This window comes from Lissotriton vulgaris, chromosome 8 (assembly GCF_964263255.1).
Source record: "Lissotriton vulgaris chromosome 8, aLisVul1.2, whole genome shotgun sequence".
Taxonomy (NCBI): Eukaryota; Metazoa; Chordata; class Amphibia; order Caudata; family Salamandridae; genus Lissotriton; species Lissotriton vulgaris.
Window position 1 is genome coordinate 859058913 of NC_141696.1, and position 25684 is coordinate 859084596.

Genomic DNA, 25684 nt, shown 5'->3' on the forward strand with positions numbered 1-25684 from the left:
CGGGCTACTCTTTCTGCTTCTGCCTGCTTTATTGCGGTCGGCGCTGTTCTGCCTGATTTATTGCCTCTTGGCTGTGGTAGGCTCAGCTGCCCTCTTGGCTTTCCTTCGTTCAACCTCGTCTCCTTGGTGTCTCTAGGTTGATCTTCTTCCTCTTCCTTGCCTTGGACTTGGATGGAGGTTTTGTTGCCTGATGTGGGCGTGGGGTGCTTCTGCCTCCTCTTGCCTTGTCCCTGTTTCCTCCGCATAGTGTGAACGGGCTTCCTCTTCCTTCTTTCTGCATCCCCCTTGGGATCGTTGGTGTTCTGACAGTAGGGGTTCCCCTTGCCTGGGGGGACTGGGCTCCTCGCCCTGTCCGTCGGACTTGTCCCCTGTGGGACCCTCTGTTATGTCCAGGCTGGTGGGGTCCTCTTGCAGACCCTCCTTCCCCATGGGTATGACTAGGGTATCTATTCTACGTTAAGGAATCTGCAGCTAGTAGTCTCTATCAGATGTACAAGTAACTTACCTTTGGTAACGATGTATCTGGTAGAGACGATTCTTGCCACATATTCCTTCACGACCCACCCTTCCTCCCCGTTCTGTGAGGGCCCTTAGCACATGCCTGCCTCTGGGTGCTTTGTCTTCTGCGAGTGCCCTCTTTGACTCCTCCCTAGTGGGATGCTTGTTTGGTGGGTTTGTATCCATTCCTCCTTTCCGGTACTTGACTGGTAGGTTCATGGGTGCTCCTGCATCCCTACACTCTGGTGTTTCCAGTGTGGGGCGTTCTCATATTTTCCCCTCCTTTTTCCTTGTGTGGAGTTTCTGGCTCATGTGCAGTCCTCTGAGTTGGGGTCTCTTGGCTCCTTTCAGGGGACGCGACTCTCCTTGGTGGTGTTTGCTTGGGGTAAATTGTTGTTACTCTTCTGTCCTTCACTGTTACTGGACTTTAGTTGCAGGCTTCTTTCGTCTGCTGCACAGTTTTCTATGTTTTTTTCTGTCTCCAGGGAGAATGTTGTATTTGTTTGCAGGGTTGCTTTGCAGTGGCTGTGCTCTGCTCTTCCCTTCTATGACTTTTAGTGCCACAATGCCTGGCACTTTCCCGAATGGGCTGTCCCCCCTCCATTCGCTTATTTCCTTTCTGTTTATCTGCTGTTTCGCACACTGTTCCCATATTCTCACAGTTTTTGTTTGTGATGGCTCGGCGTTGTGGCGTGGAAAAGTTCTCCGAATAAAAGTGATGTTGGCATGCCGGGGTGGGGCTTATGTGACCTCACTGACGTCACGCCCGCGGACGACGTCAGGGCAGAGTCACGGAGTACATGCGAATCAGAGGGGACCTACAAGTGAAAGGAAGAACAGATGACCAAAGGTCAAGTGGAGGGTCATAAGACGTAAGAGTAAGAAGCAAGCCGTAAGAAAGCAGCAACCCCCAAGGCTAACTCAGATCGCTGAGTGGAAAGTGAAGGTAACCAGCGAAGTCCAATGGGCGTGGCCAGGTGCTTACAGACACACCCCTCCGAGCTAGAACACTGATATGACACAAAGCAGTTCGACAGGAAGCTCACCCATCAGAGTGACAGCAACAATCGCAGGGAAAGACGCACAAGGCAACACTAGTGGCCTCTCCTGAAGCATAGAGGAAAAAAGGGGAGGTGGCTACTACAAGAGCCTCAAGCAGGAACCAGGCGCAGAAGAAAGCCCAAAAGACAACAGATCCACACCAAGGAAACTCCTCACATCAACAGATCAAAGGCATACCCCTACCAGTAAAGAGACAACTAAGCTCAGTGCAAAAAGGAGACAAAAGATACGAGCTCCAACAAGCGAAAAGGAGCCTGTTAACCATGACTGGCACCGAGGGACAATTCCAGCAGCAGAATAAAAAAAAAAAAAAAAGGGACATGCAAACACTCTCCCATCAAACAAAACCAGGATATCAATGCCACACTGGACATGATCCTGAGGAAACTGGCTGAAGTCCATGACCTAGCAAAAACAACAAAACAAACCACAGACGCAATCCAACTAGAACAAGCTGAGATTAGAGCCGACATCCATGCCGCAAATAACAGGCTGTCTGTGGTCGAGCAGCGGGTTAGCGATATTGAGGACGGAGACCAACAAATAAATAAAACCCTTATAGCACTAACTAAAACTACAGCATTGCTACAAAGGCAGATGGCCGAACTGGAAGACAAAAACAGAAAAGGCAACATAAAAATCCAAGGTGTCCCAGAAGGGGAGGAAGACCAAACCGGGTCTTGCATGGCCCTATTTGAAGAAATGATCCCCAAAATAACGGGCATCAAATTCACCCACCCACTGGAGCGTGATAAAGCATACAGAGTACCAGCAGTCAAATCTGCTAACCTGTCAGGTCCGCGCCCAATTACATGCAAGCCGCTTCGATCACAGCACACAGAAGCTATTTTCGTGGCGGCGAGAAAATCCCAGAGCATGCAATGGAATGGGCATAAAATAATCCTTACACAGGATTACTCCAAGACAACAGTAGACACAAGAAAAGGGTTCCTGGCCTGAGGGACAAACTGAGGAAAGAAAACATAATTTTCTCATTTGTTGGTCCAGCAAGATTCAAAATTAACGACAAGGGAAGGACGATAGTCTTTGAAGACCCAGGAGAGCTGACTAAGGGCCAGATGTAGGTAGGCTATTACCGGTCGGTAACGGACGAAATTGGCCGTTACCGACCGGTAATAGACTTTTGAGATGTAGGTGGTATGTTTACCGATTCTGTAAATAACAAATCGGTATTTACTGATTCAGTATTTACCGATTCGGTAAATGAGATGTAGGAAGCACTGCAAACAGTTCTTCTGGCTTTAAGGATTCGTTATGTACCACCAACTATTAGTTGGTGGTAAATAACGAATTCCTATGTAAATGCAAATATGTGCATTTACACCTGTGCCATGTGACAGACATACATGCCCTTAGGGCATGTATGTGTGCCACTTGTGCACACAAGCACTAATCAGGGGTGTAACAGGGTGTCAGTGCCACCCTGCCACCCTTGACTTTGTACCAATTTTACTGAATCGGTATTTACCAATTCGGTAATTGATATTCATTCCTTTGGGCCTCAAGGCCCATAGGAATGAATGGCAAATACCGAATCGATAATTACGAATCTTAACGATTCGGTATTGTTTACTGACTTTTTACCTACATTGCATTTACTGATTCGAAAATACCGAATTGGTAAAATTTGGTATTTTCGAATCGGTAAAATACAATTACCTACATCTAGCCCTAAATATCTAAAAGGACCATCGCATCAGGATATGGAGACATCGCAAGTAGGAACAAGCAAAAGAAGAGCATCGCCAGAACCAAGAGGGGATTAAAGAAGTGAGAAACAAAAAAGCTCCAGGAAGCTCAAGATACAACCGCATCAACCTCAGAAAACAAGAAACACCTACCTCAGACTGCAGAAGAAACAATGCATCTACCTCAGACCATCCAAGACGCTGATCGTGGCAAGAGACTGGCACATGTTGCTCACCCAGAGTCGTCCAGGAAGGCAGACACACCCGAGTCGTTCAACAGGACAGATTAGATCGGACAGTATATCCTTTTCCTACTGACTGTATGGGGTTGAGGGGAGCCAACTGGGGGAGCGTCACAAATAGGGGAGCCAACTGGGGGAGCGTCACAAATATGCTTGTCACGTAAGAGTGCGCCAATCTCCTCCCTCTGCAATCCGCCGGTTGCTCCTTTTGTGGTTGCACATAATACATACGATGCTCTTTTTTTCGGTCTTCGTATTGAAAATAGAATGCACCTGAAACACGACATGCACTTCCTCGAGACTGCTTACCGTATGTGTGAAGTGACGAACGAAAATCAGCTGAATGGCTCGGTGTTATTTCAAAAGACCAATTCCTGTGGCCGCCGACCTTACACACGAAGTGTACTTTTTTTTCTAAATATATATGGAGCATATGGAACGCAGCTAAAGGACTTCCTGTCATTTGAAAGGACTACCGTTTCTGTTATGACATACCCCACACCTAGGATAGCTACGCCGGTTCAGGGCAGCTGTCCGGAGCACGGGGTGGTGCAACACAATCAATGGCCCATAAGGACAGTTGAGTACAACGTGCATAGCGCCTACCAGAAAATGATGTGCCTTGTGGTTCACCGGACACTAATTTTGCTCCTCACAACACCTGGATTTACGCAGCAGAGGGTGCAGCTCGCCGCAGGCCAGCAGCTTCAGTGGCTGCCAAAGACCACCTGACCTGGCTTGACCCCCCCCCAGGAGGGGGGCCAGCAGTGCAGAGTCCCAGCCAATGTCCAGCGCCTGCAGGGCCCCTCGGCAGGGCTCCTCCTGCTGCCTCGGGCCAGACTCCTGGCACGGCATCCCGCAAAGTATAAATAACTATTTAAAAAATGAGACCTATCCTCTTTAAAAATAAATAAATAATAAAAATGTGTATAAATATAGGTTCACAGGCAACGGACAGAGAATTGGATGAAAAAATGAAGCTCAGGTCAATAATGGAGGAAAACCCGGATTTGAGCGAGGCACCACCGGAAAGAAGTATCGACAAATTCGGCAGCAGCTTCAATGGGTGAAATGTATAATGGGAGGTACCAGCAAGGGTTTTACTTTTGTTGAATACTGACAGCCACAAAGATCTTTATTATTAAGATTCTAAGACTGAAAACTTCAGTTGCTGAAATTATTTAATGTCACCTTGTTTTTAGTAAAGGGAACGACAGAGCTACCACACTAGCTCTAGGTAAGTACGTAATTTAGAATGAAAAAGCAACACAATAAGTTATATTTCAAATAAAGCTTATTTTTTGTTTTCTTGAATAAAATTGGATGGGTACAAAATCAACTCAATTAATACCATATCTCAAGTACAAGGAGAAGTACATTCGCTCCATTAATACAAAAGATAATCCAGTCTGTATATTTATGGACAGTGACTTCTTGTTTAAATAAACAGTAAATCATAAACAATGAATGTCAATTGATGCAGAACTGGACTGGTGTGTCGACGTTTCGGTCTTAATGGTATTATCCCAAGACCATCATCAGGACGAAGGTTTTGTAAGGTATAGTTGACCCTTGTAGAAATGGTTTTTAGTGTGACCCAGTTTATGGAATAGATCAATTGTAGTTGATTGTGTCACACTGAGAAGTCGCAAGTATCTCTCATTAATGGCGATATATCAAAGGTACACAGGCCGAAGTGACATTTCTTAGTATTTTCAAATCCGTAAATGCAATGTAGGTAAAAAGTCAGTAAAAAATACTTACGTTAAGATTCGTAATTATCGATTCGGTATTTGCCATTCATTCCTATGGGCCTTAAGGCCCAAAGGAATGAATATCAATTACCGAATTGGTAAATACCGATTCAGTAAAATTGGTACAAAGTCAAGGGTGGCAGGGTGTCACTGACACCCTGTTGCACCCCTGATTAGTGCTTGTGTGCACATGTGGCATACATACATGCCCTAAGGGCATATATGTCTGTCACATGGCACAGGTGTAAATGCACATATTTGCATTTACATAGCAATTCGTTATTTACCACCAACTAATAGTTGGTGGTACATAACGAATCCTTAAAGCCAGAAGAACTGTTTGCAGTGCTTCCTACATCTCATTTACCGAATCGGTAAATACTGAATCAGTGCTGAAGAAGGGTGGGTAACCCAATATACCCTTAAGGGCTCAGGCAGACAATATGTATAATGGGAGGTACCAGCAAGGGTTTTACTTTTGTTGAATACTGACAGCCACAAAGATATTTATTATTAAGATTCTAAGACTGAAAACTTCAGTTTCACAGAGCTACTACACGAGCTCTAGGTAAGTACGTAATTTAGAATGAAAAAGCAACACATTAGGTTAATAAAGCTTATTTTTGAATAAAATTGGATGGGTACAAAATCAACTCAATTAATACCATATCTCAAGTACAAGGAGAAGTACATTCGCTCCATTAATACAAAAGATAAATGTTTTTTAGTGTGACCCAGTTTATGGAATACTAGCAGCCCGCCCCAGCGTTGCCTGGGGCAGAAAGGGGCTGGGGGCAGTACACCCGCTCCCGCCCCGACCCCCTCTCGCACCGACTCCCTCCCGCCCCGACTCACTCGCGCCCCCCCTCCCGCCCAGACTCACTCGCGCCCCCCCTCCCGCCCCGACATTTTCATTTACTGCTGCCTCCTTCTTTCCTCCCCCTGCATCACAGTCTCACTTTCCCTTTCCTTACCTGTGCCGCCGCTCCTCACTGCACAGCCGCTCGTCACTGCACCGCCCTCCTCCTTCGTCGGCAGCTCGCACGTCGCGGCCGGCACTAGGTCCCGGCCGGTGCTACTTTCAGGGGACTACTTTGTTTACAAACGTAATTTTTTTAATTTACTTTTTAAAAAAAAATTATATAGCCTATGTCCATCTACACACCCTGACATTTTCATAGATATATCGGGTGTGTAGATTGGCGCTGTGGTTCCCGAGTTTACCTGGCCAAAAGGTGCAAGTTCTCTCTTTATAATAGTAGTATAGATATCAATTGTAGTTGATTGTGTCACACTGAGAAGTCGCAAGTATCTCTCCTTAATGGCGATATATCAAAGGTACACAGGCCGAAGTGACATTTCTTAAAGTATGTCGAAGGACAATTCAAAAGATTTGTTGGTTTGTCCCCAAACGAGAAACTTGTGTAGCCTTCTACCATAGTCTCTGGTCAAAGAATTAATTCTTTGAACAGAGACTATGGTAGAAGGCATTTGAATTATCCTTCGACATACTTTAAGAAATGTCACTTCGGCCTGTGTACCTTTGATATATCGCCATTAATGGAAGATACTTGCCACTTCTCAGTGTGACACAATCAACTACAATTGATCTATTCCATAAACTGGGTCACACTAAAAACCATTTCTACAAGGGTCAACTATACCTTACAAAACCTCTGTGCTGATGATGGTCTTGGGATAATACCATTAAGACCGAAACGTCGACACACCAGTCCATGTCTGCATCAATTGACATTCATTGTTTCTGATTTACTGTTTATTTAAACAAGAAGTCACTGTCCATAAATATACAGACTGGATTTTTATCTTTTGTAATAATGGAGCGAATGTACTTCTCCTTGTACTTGAGATATGGTATTAATTGAGTTGATTTTGTACCCATCCAATTTTATTCAAGAAAACAAATAATAAGCTTTTTTTGAAATATAACCTATTGTGTTGCTTTTTCATTCTAATTTACGTACTTACCTAGAACTAGTGTGGTAGCTCTGTCGTTCCCTTTACTAAAAACAAGGTGACATTAAATAATTTCAGCAACTGAAGTTTTCAGTCTTAGAATCTTAATAATAAAGATCTTTGTGGCTGTCAGTATTCAACAAAAGTAAAACCCTTGCTGGTACCTCCCATTATACATATTGTCTGCCCGAGCCTGCAAGGGTATATTGGGTTACCCACCCTTCTTCAGCACTCAATTGGTGAAAGGCTGAGGTCCCTCCTTCCGGGACACGGCTCTGCCAGATGCCAGGGAGCAGGGCACAGTGACAGATGGAGTGAAGAATGGAGGCGGACAGTGAATGTCATCGGCCCGCGCCGGTCAAGTCAGAAAGAGATGCCGAGGGTGGGAGGAGAGGGGGGCTGCATTGACCAGTCAGCCAATAGGGACAGTTATGGGGGAAATGGCTCAGAAAAAAATAAATGCCATTGGCGATTGCTGCTCGATGCTGTTTGGGAAGTGGGAGGGGTGTTCTTTGCAGGGAAGCATTACGAGCGCTGTAACGGGGCGCTTCTAAAATAGTTTTTAAACGCATACTTAATTCTGACCTTGAAGAAAGGCCTAAAATGCATCTCACTTCACCCGTTTCTACTTAAAAAAAAAAAAAAATGAAAAGTTTTACCAGCTCACTGCCGCTGCTGGACGCGCCGGCCTCCTGCTGGCCTGGAACTTCTCTTCTTCTGTCGGAAAAAGCAAACCCACTCACTGGCGAATCTTAGAGGACAGATAAACAGTTGTTGCTGGACATGTAGGAAGCCTCCCCCTCCCTCATCCATGGGCCTTGAACTAACTGGAAGCAGATGCATAGTCCTGAGGACTACAGAACCTGAAAAAAGGAGGAGCGTTAACAACTGAAGAGGCTGAGGGTGGGGGAGATACTCTCCCCTGCTACAGTGTCTGCCGGCAGACGCTGGGAGGGAGAGCCCTGCCAGGGTGGGTGGGTGGAGGGAGAGCCTCACTCCCCGTGCTCCCTGTGCCTCCGCTCTCAGTGCCTGCTTCACAGCTGTGGTGAAGAATTTTCTTATCTGCTTGTTAAATAAACAAGCAGATAAGAAAAGTCTTCACAATAAGCCGGAAAACAGGCCATGGTGTCCAGAGGGGCTGTCCGAAAAACGGATAGGGTGGCACCCAAAAACACTCCTTTCCATTGGGAAGCCAGCGTTTATCATAATCGCTGACGTTACCCAATGGAAAGGAGAGCGGGGCTTACAGTACCCTTTTTCTAACAATATCTCTCGCAGAGGTGTGGCAGCTTCGCTGCTCTGCCCACGCAATACCTAAACAACTAGGACCCAATTATATATAGGCAATGTAACATGCCTGAATTTAGATTTATTCCATTTTTTTATTTTTCTTTCTTTTTTTTAATGAGGTTCCTTACGTCTTTTAAAGACTTGTATGCATTTCTGGCTGTACTTTGTTAATTCAATTAAGTGGGAATTTTGAAAATCCTATGACTGCAAATTTTGTGCTCTGCTATTTCATCCAAAGAGGCAGTTTGATTGACTTTAACTTGCTTGTTCAATTTTGCTGTTCATTTTTCTTAGAACCTTATTTTTTTTTCCTCTTCAGAAATCACTCAAATTGAGGATCCTCGTGAGCAGTGGAGGAGAGAGCAGGAACGTATGCTGAAGGAGTATTTAATTGTAGCCCAGGAGGCTCTTAACGCAAAGAAAGAAATTTACCAAATTAAGCAGCAGCGTTTCCAGCTGGCGCAGGAAGAGTTCCAGCAGCTCCACGAACTCTGCGAGGAGGATACCCGCTCTCATGCGAGTTGTAAGTTTACTCCAACTTCAACACGTTATTTTAGCCTTTTATAATAACTACTGGCATGCTTGGAGAATGTTTTTGTATATATCATTTTTGCAGCTGACTTTATTGGGGAAGAAGCATTAATTTTTTCTCAGAACAGTTCACCTCTCACAATCGATCCAGTCTGAACACTGGGTTTAACTTTTCTAATATTTGCTTCATCTTGATTGTGAATATCTATACGGAACATATTTCCTGCATTCTCTAATTAAGTGACATTATGACTAATCGTAGCAGGTTACATTAAATAACCCCCTCCCTATCGATCTATGAGGCTTTTACAACATACTGTTTAGATAAATACTTATACCCCAATACCCTCCAAATAAGTGCTCCAAGTCATGAGGGACACTTTTAAGGTAGTTTGAAGTTAAAGAAGTCCAATATACAGTCCTTAGTCAAGGTTCCGATGCTGTGGAGGCCTTTAACCAGTTCAGACAAATATGGTGCTTGATTATCAACCATGCTATTCGTATAAAATCCCTATGAGTGTTGGCACCATGTTTCTTTAATCCTGCTGCTATTTCAATCCGATCCCAAATTGTGCTAGTGTTAATACATCTGACGTAATTCCCTGCACAGTGTATGATGTCGGTGTCCTGAACATGCCTAACATTTCCCGAACTATTTGGGTACAATATCTTCAGCCATTGCGAGGGTACACTTGTTAAAGAAATTTGAAATTGATTTGTTTGTCTGTAAGGAATAGCTTGGTAAAGCCACATAAATGACGACTGCCATCATCAGACAAACAAGTTACAACAGTGCTTCCCATTTAGATCCACTGCTGTCATCCTTCTTGATACTACTCTCGAGTAATCTTATGTAGAGTTGAGACGAGGCTACGCAGTTTTTTCATGTGCAGAACCACTTATACAATTATAAATGTTTTGAGTTAAGCTGGAAGGCAAGTTATCATTGCTGACATGGGCTATCTGATTCTGTAAAAGGCGAAGAACTGAAGTGCTTTGAAGTTGCACCCATCTTCCACCTCTCCCAGGCTAAAAAGTGTTTCTTGCAAATAATTGTTGTGTAACTTTGTGCGTAACTTAAGTAATTACTCTGAACATACCCTGAAATGAATGGGTCGCTTCTACTTCCACCCCCTCTTAAGGGATCCCCTGTTGATCCCTTTGCTAGATGGTGGACCCCTTTTCCAAATATGATACTCTTTGGAGAGGCTGGGATGTGCCAGGATCAGCTCCATGTCTATGTGATGAGGCAATGAACCATCAATCTTGGATGAAGGCAAAACGTGTCTGTCCCCTAAAAATAAGTTTCCGGTCAAGGACTGGCATCCTTACCCTAAAGTTTGGTTGCATCGAGATTTCACACAGTTTACGGCTGTACCCCTGCTCAAATTGGATTTATACAAGTAAAGACTGTTCCTGGATTTTATCACTGAGCACTTTCAAGGTGCAGCTTGTGGCCAGGATCTGTTGTGAACAAGAACTTTTCCTAAGAATGGCATCTGATGACCATTTTCTTTTGACTATTTCCGGATTAAATATTTACGGTGATCCTTGTGCTGGTGGGCTATCTCAACCACCCGCTTAAATCATTTCTTTGCAAGAGCGTAAGACGGGCTCAACTTGTTCTTCATTTAAAATACATTTTTCAGTCAACACGTGCCACTATTCTGCGAACCATGGCTTCTGCATTGTATTGTTTTAGTCCAGAGGCTCACCTGCACATGAGGCCTTTTGTGCACCTGAGAAAGTGGTTCCAAGTGAGCATGCAGACAAAACTCGCTCGTGATTTTTGTAACCTTAGTTCAACCCTCCTCAGATGCTTGGAATATGTCAACTTAATTGAAGGGGTTACTTAAATGCCATTGTTTCTTTGTCAGTGATGGTAAGCTATGCATCTGATCCTGTAGCAGGTTTTCTTCGGTGCCATGAGACGTCCGTGGATTCATTCTTAATATAGGGTTCCTGTACGTCAAAGTGAAGCCGGAGATTTTGGTGCTGACTTTCTCAACGTTTAGATTTTTTCATCGCTGGCATACCTTTAACTGTGACAGAGTTAACATGCATTTAAAATTCATAACTTTTGGAAACCAAAGTCACTGTAGTATATGTATCTCCATACTGAAAACTATAGGCACTTAGCATCTTTCTTTGGGATGGAAAAATCTTAAAATCTTAATTGATGGTGAAGGTGGCGCATATGCCCAGCGATATTGTACAAACAGCCGTATCATTTGTGTTGGCCGTTTAATCCCTTACGCATCAGTACATGGTTAAACGAAAGAGCCACACATACTTGTGAAATTCCCCTTTGCGGCAGTTACTCCTAAATTTCTCATGTTATTCAGCTCGTCCACTTCTCAAACGTAGTGAGGCTTTTCTTCTAGCTGTTATTGATACGACAAATGAGCTGCCTGGCCATTTGCCTAGCAAGTCCCGTTTTACAAATTCCTCCCTCAACTTCTTTTTTGAGAGCAAAGTACAAGTTTTTTTTAAGGCATAGTGAAAAAAAATTAATAGTTGCCTTCATGCAAGACCCTGAATCTTGTTATAAATACGTTACAAATTCACCATTATCTCAATTAAGTTTTTAAAAAATGTTTAATTTGTCTTTCAGCCTAGTGTCAGTCGTTTAAGTAGAAGATGTGAAGGAGTCAGGAGCCATTCTTTCCTTTTGGCTACTACTCTACTACTCGCATAGTAAGAAGTGACCTGGTCCTAGACTGGGAAGAGTTCCATGAAGCTATTGTCAGTAACTCCATCCTTATGAGTGGTTCTAGCCTGTATTCTTTCACTCCTTTCATCTCTTTTGGGACGGAATGAATCGTACCATGTTAGTGTCCATTTATTACAATATATCAACATGTAGCCCTCCTACAATCTCCTATAATGTATTCCCTCCCGCATTATCTTAATCACTTTTCTTTTAGTCTGTAGTTTAAATACATGTGTTAGTGTTTGCCTAAGTCTCACTTCTGCATCCAAGTGAAGAATTCACCTCCTGAAAACGTCTGAGCATTTCTAAGTTCTAGATTCACTTGTGAGCAGCTGCTTTCCCTTTTGCTCTGTTACAGACCACCTGCCCCTCAGAATGAGCCACAAGCTCACCAACCTGCAGCTGACCCAATGGTCAGCCTTTCACTACAATATGAGGCATCAGCGATTCCTTGCTATTCTGTGAGGTCACGTCCTGGAGATCTTATCCGACTGCTGGTGGAGGTATCGCCAGTGGATCCTGTCTATTCATTCCCCACCCCGTTTCTGGTTGTTGCCACAGCGGCTGCTGCACTGCCTGCCACAACCCTCGCCATCTCTTGTGTGCCACTGCCTTTCTGCTACTGCAGTGTCTGGTTTCGCTCCACTGCCTGCTCCTCCTCCACTTCCATTTTGAGTACTCTTGTGCCTAAAAGAGCAGCAACTCCAGTGAATTGTTTCTCTGTCCCCACCACGCGGCTGGGAAGTCCCTTCTTAGGCTGCTGGGCGCATCTCCTCGTGACCCAACCTTTCTCCGTGTGGGGTGTAGAAGGTGTTACCAAGCCTTGTAACAGATGATACAGCAGTGTTCTTGGAACAGCGCTGCCCACTTTCTGATTATATACTTTTGATTTGTCTGCAAGCCAGACATAAAACAGTAATTTTGAAAACTGCCAACGAGTAGTTATCACGTTAATCCCATTGGGTAACAGCAGCTCTTATGTCTGAGAAAGCAACTATTTTTCTTACTAAGTGTAGATCAAACATTGCTCAATTTTTGTAGTTCTGGTGAAGTATAAAAGTGCTATGCTGCAGCAGTGCTATTACTCAGTCAGTCAAAATACTTTTATTCGATTTTGATAAAAATCATAAAAAGACATTTCATACATATATTCATAATTACATTTACAAATACATTAGGTACTTCATGTTAAAAAGAAGTTAAAATGCATGACCAAAGCTTTACAATGCAACCTTATAAAAAACAGTATACATATTTAAAAAGCTAAAAAGTATCCACAACAGCAGGTGCAGTGCAAATGAGCAATTTAGTCTACAGTGAAAGGGAGTCATTATATGCTTTCGGTAGGTACATGATTGGCTTTAATGCGCGCTGCTGCGGCCAAAAAACTTCCCATGCAAAAGATTATGCGAACTGTACTCATTGATTGAAAGTATAGGAGTGCCCGTTTAACTTGTCTGAAGCCTGCCTCTCTTAAAATTGGGAGCAAATATTGCTTCCGAGGCACTGAGAACAGTGTGCAAAACAGGACAAAGTGCGTAGTATCTTGTAAAGAATGCTTGTCACAAGAACACAGGGGGGCTGACTCTGGCTTGGCCCAAGTTGGATAATTTCCCAGTAGGTAAGGGATCAGATTTAATCTCAATTTGGTCAGGAGCAACCTATGAAATGGTCTTGTCACTATTGTAAGGTAAAGTTCCATAGAGGGGGAACATTTTGTTAGGTAATGATTCCTAACTGAGGGCTTCTGCAGTTCTATTTCCTCTCGGCTGGATCTTGCCAGGGATAAAAATTGCCTTTTGATCGAAACTATATCCTTGTTTGTAATTCTTTTAGGTGTTTCAAATAGTTCCATTCTTCCTAACCGATAAAATGACCTCCTCAGGTAGCCCAACCAAGGAATTTTTTTGTGGTATTCCAGTGACATGACGTCCTCCATGATAGTGGCTCAGGGTGACCTCTTTGTTGAGCCACGTCTTTAGCCAGTATTTCAATGGGGCCAGGTTTATCCTGTCAGTTATATAATCCAGACCCACCTCCGAAAAAATTGAGTAGGTTGGGGTAGATGGGGGGACTGATAGTAATGAACGTAAAAACCTGTTCTCTGCTCTCTGGATAGAATCAAGCTGTACATAACCCCAGATTGGCGCACCATACATGGCTATTGACAAACATTTCAAACTATAAACCTTCAATAGGGCCTCCATTGGCCTAGCGCCCAGTCTTTTGGAAAAGGCCATACAGGCAGCTGATGACCTGGCCACCGATAGGCTTTTTGCTCTGACCTGTGGGCCCCATGTCCCCCTCTCGTCAAAAAGCACCCCTAAATAGGGAAAAAACGCCGTTCTGGAGACCTCCAGACCCTTGCACCTGAAGGTTTTAAGCGTACTTTTGCGCCTACTAACTCCCACTCCCACTACCATAGTATGTGATTTGGCCACATTAACCTTCATGTCCAGATCGTCCATGAAGGTACCAAATGCATCAAGCAGGCTCTACAGGGCGTTACCAGTACGAGCAATGAGGACCGCGTCATCCGCGTATAGGAGTGCTGGAATCTTAGATTCTCCTACACGCGGGACGTCACCCCCAGTCTTCTCTAAGCACTACCCCAATCCATTGATATATATGGTAAACAGGAGGGGAGCTAGTATTCAACCCTGCCTTACCCCGCGCCTAGAGTCGAATTTGGCGCTGCATCTTCCCTCCCTGGTGACCCAGACCTTAGCGGAAAGATCCTGATGTAGTGAGGCCATGAATCTAACCAGGGCCTCGTCTATTCCAGTCGCCAATAACATGGCCCAGAGCTTTGCTCTGTTCACCAAGTCGAAAGCAGAGGAGAGGTCCATAAATGCTAGAAATAAGGACCCTTCCTTGGCGACCGTGTACTTGGCAATCAGAAGATGTAAATTGGAACACTGTTCTACTGTGCCCCTCTTTTCCCTGAAGCCATATTGTATTTCGGCTAGCCCACCATGTTTCTCTATACTCTCCCTCAGCTTGGTTAACAGGACTCTGCCTAAGATTTTAACAGCGGAGTCCAGGAGGGATATGGGCCTATAACAGGCTGGGTTGTCCCGATTGCCTTTCTTAAATATCGGGACGATGATGGATGTTGCCCAGGAAGATGGGTAATAGCTACTAGTGGCCGTATTAAATACATTGGTCAGAACACCTGCCCCGGTGCCAGGGGAAGACTTATACAAGTCGCCAGGTACTCCATCAGGGCCTGGTGCTTTGTTCTTTGAGGTTTCGTGGATGGCTTTTTCCACTTCACCTATGTTAAAGCTCAGGGCCTAGGACTCCCGGGCGGTGAATGGATTGGGGGTACTGTCCGTGCTCTCGCCACCATATACCGCGCTGAAATGACTGATCCATTTTTCATCTGGAATCACGCAATCCATAATTGAATTGGGTGTGTCCGTGAAAAAGGGCTGGTTTATTACATTCCAGAATTCTTTGCTGTCCCTTAGGATGTCTACATTTAAAAGATTATCCCAGGCTGTTGACTTAATCATATCTTTTCTTGATTTAATAGCAGTTTTATACTGTTTCCTAAGGTGTGCAATATTGCTCGTGTCCCTTGTAGGTTGCTTTAGGGCAATCATCAGCAGTCTATGGGCCTTGGAGCAATCTGCATCGAACCAGCGATGGGGTTTGCTGGTTCCCTGTCTCGTGCTGACCGTCAGGTCTGTCACGATTTGGTTGCAAATTGCTTCAAAGGCCCCTTTGATTTCACTGGCCGGAGATGAGATATTTTAGCAGACCTCTAGATGGCGGCTAATTTTTGGTAGGAGTTCTAAGTGAAAAGTATTAGGCATTATTTTGGCCCACTTGAGCCTTCTCCCCTGATCGATTGGGCGTACAGAAATATGTGCCTCTTGTGAATGGGGCATAGGGCCCATGTACAGCCCCCAGGCTACCTCCACTACTACTGGGTTGTGGTCACTATGTACGGACACCAACGTGTTGTATGACATTACCCTATTCAGGACCCCTGGTGTCATAAATATATAGTCAATGGTGGACCCAGGGGTAGTGCCTTTGTAGGTATGGGGTCTAATGGTGCCTTCTGGTGAGTTAGGTTCGTACAGGTTATAATAAGCCACTAGGTCTTCTAGCTCTGCCCCCTCGGTAGTGTGCTCAAAATGTGGCCCTGCGGGGTCTGCCCTGTCCGATGGGCCGCATGGCCCATTGCATGGATGAATATTAAAATCTCCTAAAATAATTATTTCGTGAGTAAGATATGTGTTTTGACTGACAGAAACTAAAAAAGCATCTAGGCTGGCAATGCTGTTTATACTAGTATCCTTATACATTGAATTGTAACAATTTATGTAAAAGGTGCTCATTGAGGGGGACAACCCTTTCAACTATTAGCAGGTTTGGGCAGGGATTATTAACCAGTTTTAACAAGCCTTTAAGTTTCAGGGAAAAAAGGGTTACCAGCCCAACCCTGGCTCTACCTGAGGTGCTTGGGGTTGCGGCTTTAACGAAGCTAGTAAAGCCATCCAGGTAAAAACTATCCGCTGTGTCCCAAGTCTCCTGCATGGCAATAACTTCGTATCCGCGAACCACTCCCACCCAGTCCTCATTAGTTATCTTGCTTTTAATACCTGCCACATTCCAGCTAGCATGTTTACAGACCGTGTTCTTCCCCCGCTCGCCGGGTCCTGTTTGGGGTGGTCGCCCTTGAGCTAGTGGTCAATCGACCTCCTCCAAACCCTCTATACTCTCCGGGCCCTCTATGCCTAACAATGGGGCAAAACGATTATTCGTAGGTATCCCGCTGGCTGATGATACATCACGCTCCCCTTGAACTAGTAGTGGCAGTGATATGGGTTCTGAACTTTGGGCAAGTCGTTGAGTGGAGCCCGTGGTAGCACCTGCCTCGAATCCTGTCCTTGGGCGTGAGTTCCTGTTTGAGCTCATGGTGTCGTGACTGTATCCAACATAGGTTCTCCTCAAGGGCGGGTAAAAGAACCCTAGTGGTACTGGTCTCATATGGTCATCAACAGTTATAACAGAACCGTCCCAAAAAAGTTTATCGGCCAGATTGGGCCTGTTGAAATTTATAACCACACATTCCCCCTTAGTGATTTTCGGTCTTTTCCTAACCCACCCCACTCTCCTTGCAAAAATAATCGAGTCTCCGGGATTCTCCCCACTAGAGGAATCAGCACACCAAGTTCTTGTTTTATGTAGAAGATTCCTAGTGGATTCAAGTTCACCCTCTTCCAACGGTGGTACTCCTATAAACACTGCCACCAAAGGGGCAGCTGCCGGGGGTAGGTTCAAGTTGTGCTTGCTTGGTTTTAGTGTCCTGTGCGGAGACATGGGTGGTGGCACACGTGGGAGGACAATAGGTGTTTGACCCGCCTGGCTTGCAGGTATAATAGCATGATGAGGCTGCCCTGAAACTGTTCCCTCTCCCATCTGGGGTGGGACTGTGGTACAGGGATCTGGCCCCCTGGTGCTCCAAGGGCTTGAGACGAAGTACCCCTCATTGGCTGGCGTCGGATAGGACGTGATGATTTTGTCCAACTGGGCACATTTCTTGAGGAGATTGGACAAACATAAATTTAGTGTGTCAACGATATCTTTAGCAATCCCCACTAGCAATGGCTCGATTCTAGCAACGAAGAGTGCCTCAATTGGTCCCCAAGGGGCTCAGTTTGATTGATGGCCGGTACCGTTGATTTGTTTTTTTCCGATTGAGATTTTATTTTCCTTTTGCGATTGAGCTGCCTTTTGGCATGGCTGCGATGGCTCAGTTGGGGTACTAGGCTTGGCTGCTATAGTGGTTATGGGGGCGGGATTGTTGTTGATAATTACCACAGGGTCCAAAAGTATAGGTATAGGTGTTAGGGTAGCCGCTGTCGTAGAGCCCGCTGGGCAACAGTTCGGGGGTGGGGCACTCTGCTGCCTCAGGCAATGTTAAACCTAGTTCTTGTTCAGCGGTAGCGATTTCTTTAGTAAGGGCCCCCACTGCTGAGGAAAGATATGACAGGATGGACTTGGAATGTCTGGGCATTTTAGCATTTTTTCCCTCATCCTCACAAGTAGGTGTTTTCTTGCGCTTACCCATAGTTTGCGGTTGAGGTGTTGTTATGGGGGTGGCCCTGCCCCGCCTCCTCCTGCCTCGGACTGCCAAAGACTGCCCCACCCTTGTCCCGGGCTAAGCCTGGCACGGTCCCGCGCGCGTCCCGCGACGCGGAGGGAGCCTCCTCTGTTTTCAGCGCCTCCGGGCGCGAAGAAACCTGTAGTGTACCGCTCGGCCTGCTGGGAGCTGTAGTCTGGCGGCAGCCGTGCAGGTGGATAGCAAGGCGTCGTGCGGGACTAACAGCGTGTGGGCCCCAGCGGCGGCGGAGTATGTCCGGTAAGTCTCTACTCCTGTGGTCCCCCACTCCTCAGTGGGAGCCTCCTCTGTTTTCAGCACCTCCGGGCGCGCAGAAATCGGAAGTGTACCGCTCGGCCTGCTGGGAGCTGTAGTCCGGCGGCGGCCGTGCGGGACTAACTCATTGGCAGGGGGTGCTCCTACTTGAGAGTGGAGGAGCGTTGTTCCCTCTGCTGCAAGTGCAGCAGGCGCACACAAATAAGTAAAATGGCCATTTTACGTATAGGTGCAGTGTGAGTGCAGGGGGCGGGTCAGAGTCCTCCAATTGCAGGATTACAGCTGCCTCTGCAGGGCGTACATGCAGGGTTGGCCGACTGCTTTGCTATGACCAGCCGGATATGCGCAGTGCGCACCCAGCCACCCCATAGCTGTGAAACAGCTGGGGAATTTCTGGCACCAGGCCTCCAAGCTTCAAAATGAGTGCTGGGTTAGCCTGCTCCCACCAATCATGGAGCTGCTCTAGTGCTGAAATCGCTCCAGGATTGGTTGTTGGTGTTCCCCGCAGCAGGACGGAAGTCCTTCCTTTACCTGCTCGAGGACCCTGATATGGGGAGAGAAGTGCCGGGGGGGAGCAGTTAATATAGTGAGTTTGGCGCGGTCGCGCCTCACCAACATTCCAATGTTTTACAAAGGCCTCTCGGAGCACGAGGGCATTTAATTCCCCTCGAGCTTCGAGAGGCCTTTGTTTTATTTGTTAGAACATTCTGCCCTCTAGTGTCAGAATGTTCTAAAAGCCGTATAGCCCTTCGAAGCAGGGCTCTACCGCTTATTAAAGTTCTGCTCCCTTGTTCAAGACGCTCGCCTTCGTCTCGGGCCTTGAACGCAGAAGCTGGATTTTATTAGCCAGTATAGCCTGCTTCAGCGGGCTTTAAGGCTATAGTAAAAGGTGTTAAAATCACTCCTGTACACTGTTTAAGCCATTCATGCTTTGTGAAAATATTAAAATCCTCATTACAAGATTTGTATAGGGAAATGTAAATTATACTTAGATATAAGTTATATTGTGTAGCAGTAATGCATACTATATGGCATGCCTCTGCTCAAACCATTTTTGTTGTAGTTTGTTTATTATAAAGCAATGCATTTTTTTTAATGTTTTTATTTAAACCAAACTTTACATTGGTAGATGTGACAGGTAGCAAATAGACATTTCACATTGTTGCAGTTACATTTGTTTAGTCATACATTTCTTAACTTAACGGCAGTGTATTACATTATTCATCTCAGATTTCTATTTTCACAGTTCTATCTCTATCCCCACTCCCCCTCCCACTCATCATCTGGGCTATCTGTATCTGGTTCCGGTAGTGGGTCGCACAGGTCTCCTCTGTATATGTTCCAGGCTGTCCATATTTTATGCCATTTTCGTGGGCTACCCCTAGCTGCGTAGACTGTGCATTCTGTTAACATAGTAAGATCCATGTTCCTACACCATGTTGTCAGTGTGGGCAGGTCTGTTGCGCCCCATTTCTGCGCTATATCCCTTTTAGCGGTCATAAGGCCCAACGTGACCCTGGTGCGTCCATGACGGGTGAGATGAGTAGGATCCCATATATTTAGGAGACGTTTTCGTGGCTCTGGTAGAAGGGAAACCTCCAGTGTTTGTGATAACGTGCGCATCACCTGACGCCAATACTCTGCTATCGCTGGACACTCCCACATGGTATGAAAAAAGGTACCTTCCTCCCCGCATCCTCGAAGGCAAAATGGATGTTGTGCTAGTTTCAGTTTGTGCATGGTGGTTCTGGTATAGTATATGCGGTGTAAGATTTTAAGTTGTACTAGTCTAAGTTTGGCTGAAATTCCCACCTCCTTAGGGGATGCCAGGGCCTCCGACCATTCCGTATCATCCATTTCTCCCACTTCTGCCACCCATTTCTCCCGTAGTGTGACTGTGGGGTCCGGTAAGTTGCTGAGTAACTTCCGGTATGTAAGTGATGCGTGTTTCTGCATGTAATCAGTGAGTAGTCAGTCTTCTAACGGGGAGGCTTCCAGGATGTCGGCGTCCGGCGTGAGTGCCGCTAATAGTGCATGTCTTATGTAAATGTCATGTCGTTGAGCTTATATAGCTCACAGCTACCCGCAGTGGGTTTCCCGGCGCTTGCTTAGGGAACCCGTCCTGATATTCCCCTGTGTGATAGCCCCAGCAGGGTATCCACAAGGTGAAAGTCAGGCATCCCGCCGCGAGGGGCCATTGTGGAGATTAAGCAAGCTATTGCCCAGAGTCGCAGAGTGTGAACCCGTGAGTCGAGAAGGCACCGGATCGAGAATTATCGAGTCCGTGGAATTTTTAGCCCAAGACCCGCCGAGGCGGGGAATTGAACCCTTGGACGTATCGATATGTTTCATTCGGGCCTAGGTCGTATTGCTGTTGAAGTTGGGCAAATGATATCACTGTTCCTTTATCCCACAAATCTCGCACCGTGGAGATGCCAATGTTTTCCCACTGTGTGAACCCCTTGCTACGTCTCAGGCACCCCAGTGCTTTGGTGTCCCAGAGCGGTGTAAGTTTAGTTATTACCCCCTTCCAGCCCAGTTTTGCTTGCGCCGTGTACCATAGTGTGACCGTTTGTTTAGTAGGCCCCTCCAGTTTCGCTGCAAGTCCTTTGTCGTAGAGTACGGCTAGCATGTTATTTGCGCCCAACTGTACCCTATCTGCTCTATATGCTGGGTCATCCTGAGGCGCGTGTATCCAATAGTTAAGGGTTTTTAGTTGCGCCGCCCAGTAGTATAGTTGTAAGTTCGGGAGCGCAATCCCGCATCGTACCAACCTCTGTTCAGTTTGACTTGCGCTATGCGTGCCGGGCGGTGACCCCATAAAAAGGTTCGACACCTGCGCTGCTATTTGTTTGAAGTACCGGGGCTGAACCGGGTAAGGCGTATTGTCTAGTGCATAGAGAAATCTCGGCAATGCCATCATTTTGTATAGGAGTGTAAGGGGTAGGGACGCCCAGAGCGCGACATCGCGTTTCAAACGTTCCAATGGCGGGGCCAGATTCTTCGCGAAGAAGTCAGCCATGTCCCTGGTAACGTAGATTCCTAGGTACTTGAAGGAGTCTCTCGTCACTATAAGTGGGCAGTCCGTGGAGAGCGAGGGCTCTGGTCCCTTCAAAGTGTAGAGTACCGATTTGGACCAATTTATTGTATATCCCGATGTTTTCCCAAGAGTATCACAGATTTTAAAAAGCTCTGGTATGCCGCGCTGCGGGTCCATCAAATATACCAACATATCGTCAGCATAGAGCGAGAGACGGTCTTCCCATCCCCCTCCCTAGTCCACTCCCCTCAGTAGCGGGGTTGTCCTTATTACTGTTGCCAGGGGCTCTAACACCATTGCAAATAAAAGCAGTGCCAGGGGACATCCCTGGCGCGTCCCCTTTGCCAGTTGTATTTTGTGGGACATATGGCTGTTAGCCGTAACTTGAGCCTCCGGCTTAGTATATAAAAGTTTTATCCACGCTCTAAATTTAGGACCAAAACCCATATGGGACAAGACGGCAAAGAGATACTGCTACTCTACCATGTCAAATGCCATTTTCGCATCTAATGACCGTATCACCGCTGGTTCCGATAACTTTGAACTTAACTGCTGTATACCCCTGGAGCCTTTCCCTCTTTTATCTAGCCAAGCCAGCATTTTACTTGCTTTGTCTCCTACATCATATATTCTGTGCGCTGTTGCCGTGATGTTATCAATTGTTCGGTTTTTCATGTGTTCTCTATACTGTTGCTGACAGATATTCAGGGAGTGTGCCTTTTCTGGTGTAGCGTCTGCTATGTGTGCTGCGTCTGCTACTTGTAAAGCCAGTTCTAACTCTGCCATGTCCCTTTGTTGTGCCCTCTTATACCACGTAATTGAAGCAATAGCTTGACCCCTAAGGACTGTCTTGTATGCTCCCCAAACTATTGACGGTGAGTCCACTGATGTTATGTTTTCTTCACAGTAATGCCTAGTAGTATTTTTAAGTTCCCTCCTAATGATGGGTATCTTACGGTAGTGTGGGTGAATGGGGTACAGTCTCTTACGAGATTTCTCCCTGCATGAGATGGTCAGTAGTACTGGGGAGTGATCCGAGATGCCCCTAGGTCTTATTTCGAGTTCCTCGATACTCTGCAGCCCAGTATTCAACATCAGGAAGTAATCTATCCGTGACAAACTATTATGTACTGCGGAGTGGTAGGTGTATTGACGAGTTGTAGGGTGTGTGACCCTCCAGACATCTACCAGTCCCATGGCCTCTATGAAGCCCTGGATCCGGGAGGGTCCCGACGGCTGAAATCGATCAGGGAATCTGTCTAGTGTGGTATCTATTGTAGCGTTGAAATCCCCTCCTATAACCAGTTAGCCTTCCGGTAGGGCGAGGATGAATTTGCCCAATCCTGGCAGCGCCACTGATTGGAGTGCCGGCGGTATGTAGACCGATACTATATTCAGGAGTCTGCCCTCCCACTGCCCCTGTATCGCAGCAAATCGTCCCTGGTCATCAGTCTTACTCCACAATAATATGAAGTGAGAGTTTTTTTTTTTATCAGGATCCCTGTTCCCCTCTATCCTGAGGAAAATTCTGAGTGCACCGCCATTTTGTACCCCCATCTGTCCAGAGCCTTGCATGCCCTCCCCGTGAGGCGTGTCTCTAGTAAAAGTACCAGTGCCGGGCCAAGTCGTTTTAGGGCCTGCAGCTCTAGTCCTCTCTTTATTTTATCACCCGGTCCTCTTACGTTCCATGTCACCATCCATAGAGGTGGCACTGGGTCTCCTGTGTCCTATCACAAGCCCCGTTAAGTTGTGAGTTTAGCGCCATGAGTGTAGGGCATATGGATGAGGAATCGTACCTCCATCAGAGCATCACTGCACCAGCCAGTCAGCTGCCCTTTTAATGTGTCAACACTGCCTATGTATGCAATAACCCGTGGGGACAAGGTATCGATATCTTCTCCCTCCGTCCCTCCCTTCCACTCTGTCTTCCTGCTTATCCTGTCAATCACTCGCGTTTCAAACTTGTAAGTCTAACAAAAACAAGAATCAAACTAAACCGAAGGTAAACAACCCTCCCTCTTAACCCTCCCACCCTCCCTGCTTAACCGACTTACAACCGCCCGCCCCCCCAACTTAGCAGAGTGCTTCTTCCCTTCCCAAACCGTTGTACTTGCTTGTCGGGGTTAAAGGTCCGATGGGTGCAGCAGCCCTTCCTGCTCTCCAAGGCCCATCCCGGGCCAGTGTCCATAGTCGGCTCGGCCATTGTCTTTTACAGTAACTGTTGGTGTCTTTGGAGTCGATTGTTCAGGAGTGTGGATCTTGGTCTGCCCTTTCTGTTGTTGTCCCTGACGAGTGATCCGAGTCTGGTCGTTTGGATACTTGTGTTGCGGAGCGTTGTTCGTCCGTCTTGCGTTGTTGGTTCCTGCCTCCACGACGAGGTCCTCCTGCTTGCCTCCAACCCTCGAGCCAGTCGTACGTCGCTTCCGGTGTATCAAAGAACCAAGTTTTCCCTTCCGCCACCACTCGGAGTCGTGCTGGGAACAGCATAGAGTATGGCAACTCTTGTGTCCGCAAGTGCCTTTTTGACTTCCATGAAACTTCTCCTACGACAAGAGACTTTGGCTTTGTAGTCAGGAAAGAAGGCAATGGTTGCGTTTTGTACTTTGATCGGTGGCGAGATTCTAGCTGTTTGCAGGATTGCATCCCTGTCTCGAAAGTTAAATAGTCTGGCTAGCACCGGTCTCGGGGCTGCTCCAGGTTTCGGTTTGCCGCCAGGGACCCTATGCGCCCTTTCTACCGAGAAGTCTCTGGACAATCCCTTGTTGCATTCTTTTCTTCACCAGTTCCTCTACATAGAGGTCCATTGGTTGTTTACCTTCGCTCTCCGGAATTCCAATTATGCGCCCGTTGTTTCTTCTGGAGTGCCCTTCCTGATCATCCAGCTTTTCCCTCAGGAGCCTGTTCTCTGTTTCAATTCGTGACAGGGCCGTTTGTAGCTCTGATGTGTCTTCCACCAGTGACTTGGTGACCACCTCCACCTGTTTCACCCTGTCGGTCATTTTCTGGAAGTCCGCTCGCAGCAGCAAGACATCTGTTGAAATCGTTCCCACTGTGGCTTGAACACTCGACAACGCCTTCATTATGTCTTCCAGTGTGACCTTCTTCGCCCCTTCACTATCCGTCGCTTTGCCCGCAGATGGGCGCCCCTCCGTCGGAGGCGGGATGCTCTTGTCATATGCATATTTGTCGAGTTTGGCCTGTGTGCTCAGGTTTCTCGGGCCCCTTCCTGACATGTCTTATTTTTTTTTTTTTGAGGTTTTATCATGTTTTTTTTTTTAACATCTTTTTATTGAAAGAAACAGTTCCATAACATGACACACCATGGAGCAGTGAAAGTGCAATGATGCTTACATTATACAAAATCACATCATATCAGTCGTTGGCGGGTATATTGACTGTCTACCTCCAAGCCAGTGCGTCTTCTAACCCAACCCCATCCTTCAGCCCTACCCCTGCCCTTTGAACCATCCTCCCTCTTGCCCTCCCCTCCACCCCATTCCCCCCCCCCCATCAGGTGTGCAGAACGTATTAGAACCAAAGTCCATCGCCTCCCAGGAAAATAAGTGTCATTTGCATGTCGTGGGCGGTATCTAGCAAGGGAAGCTTCCACTACGTCTCCTCCGGGTTGTTTATCCACTCCCCTCTATACTTCCTCCATGCCTGCCAGATCTTTTCCCATTTTTTTGGGACATCCCCGACCATTGTATATGACCTTCTCCGCCCTCTGGCAACAATCCATGTCTCGCTCCCATTCCTCTATTGTCGGTACCAAGTCACTCCCCCAGAGACGTGCGATATTCCTGCTTGCGAAGGCCAACCACACCTTCTCTCCCTTGGGCCATGTTACCTCCGACATGTCTTATTTAATGTTGGGGCAGGCAATTCGCCGTGCAGTAACTGACAGTCTCTTGTGCGCCGGATCCGTGGGCTATTGAGCGTTTTCACTACTGGGATGATATTTGGCAGTAGCTTTCGACCCCCAGGGACTCTCAGCGAGTGATATCAGTGGGGCTAGGTCTCGGGTCTCCTTCTATTATTGTTTGTCTCTTATTGTTACTCCGTCCCACCAATGGCGCGTTGCGGACTGCGCCCCTGGTTACGAGGTGTCAAGGCTCCTAGTGCCGGTTCGTGCTTGTTTGGTCTTTTGGTTGCTTTTCTTGTATGTGTGTGTATATATATATATATATATATATATATATATATATGTATGTGTATATATATATATATATATATATATATATATATATATATATATCTTTATTTTGTTTTTTTTGTATTTGTGCAACTGGGTGGCCACCCTGTGTTAATAGACGCACCCGCGTTAGACCTACGTCGTTGGATTTAGGGGAATTGCGTAGTGCTCGGCGTCTCCTTGTCTCCCTTAAAATTCGGGCTCCTAGCTGACCCACTGAGGCCGATGTTCACTGCCACTGTCCTTTTGCGGTCGTAAAGGGTCCTGCTGCAATCCACCTCG

The 25684-nt window shown here is 46.4% G+C and overlaps 1 protein-coding gene across 1 annotated transcript in view; it reads left to right on the plus strand.

Moving 5' to 3' along the window:
* Positions 1-25684, plus strand: part of WWC3 (WWC family member 3) — a 638290-nt gene that overhangs the window by 210847 nt on the left and 401759 nt on the right. Inside the window, exon 3 of the mRNA XM_086934786.1 lies at positions 8852-9055. Within this exon, the coding sequence (XP_086790912.1) occupies positions 8852-9055 (204 nt within the window). The remainder of the gene's footprint in view (positions 1-8851; positions 9056-25684) is intronic.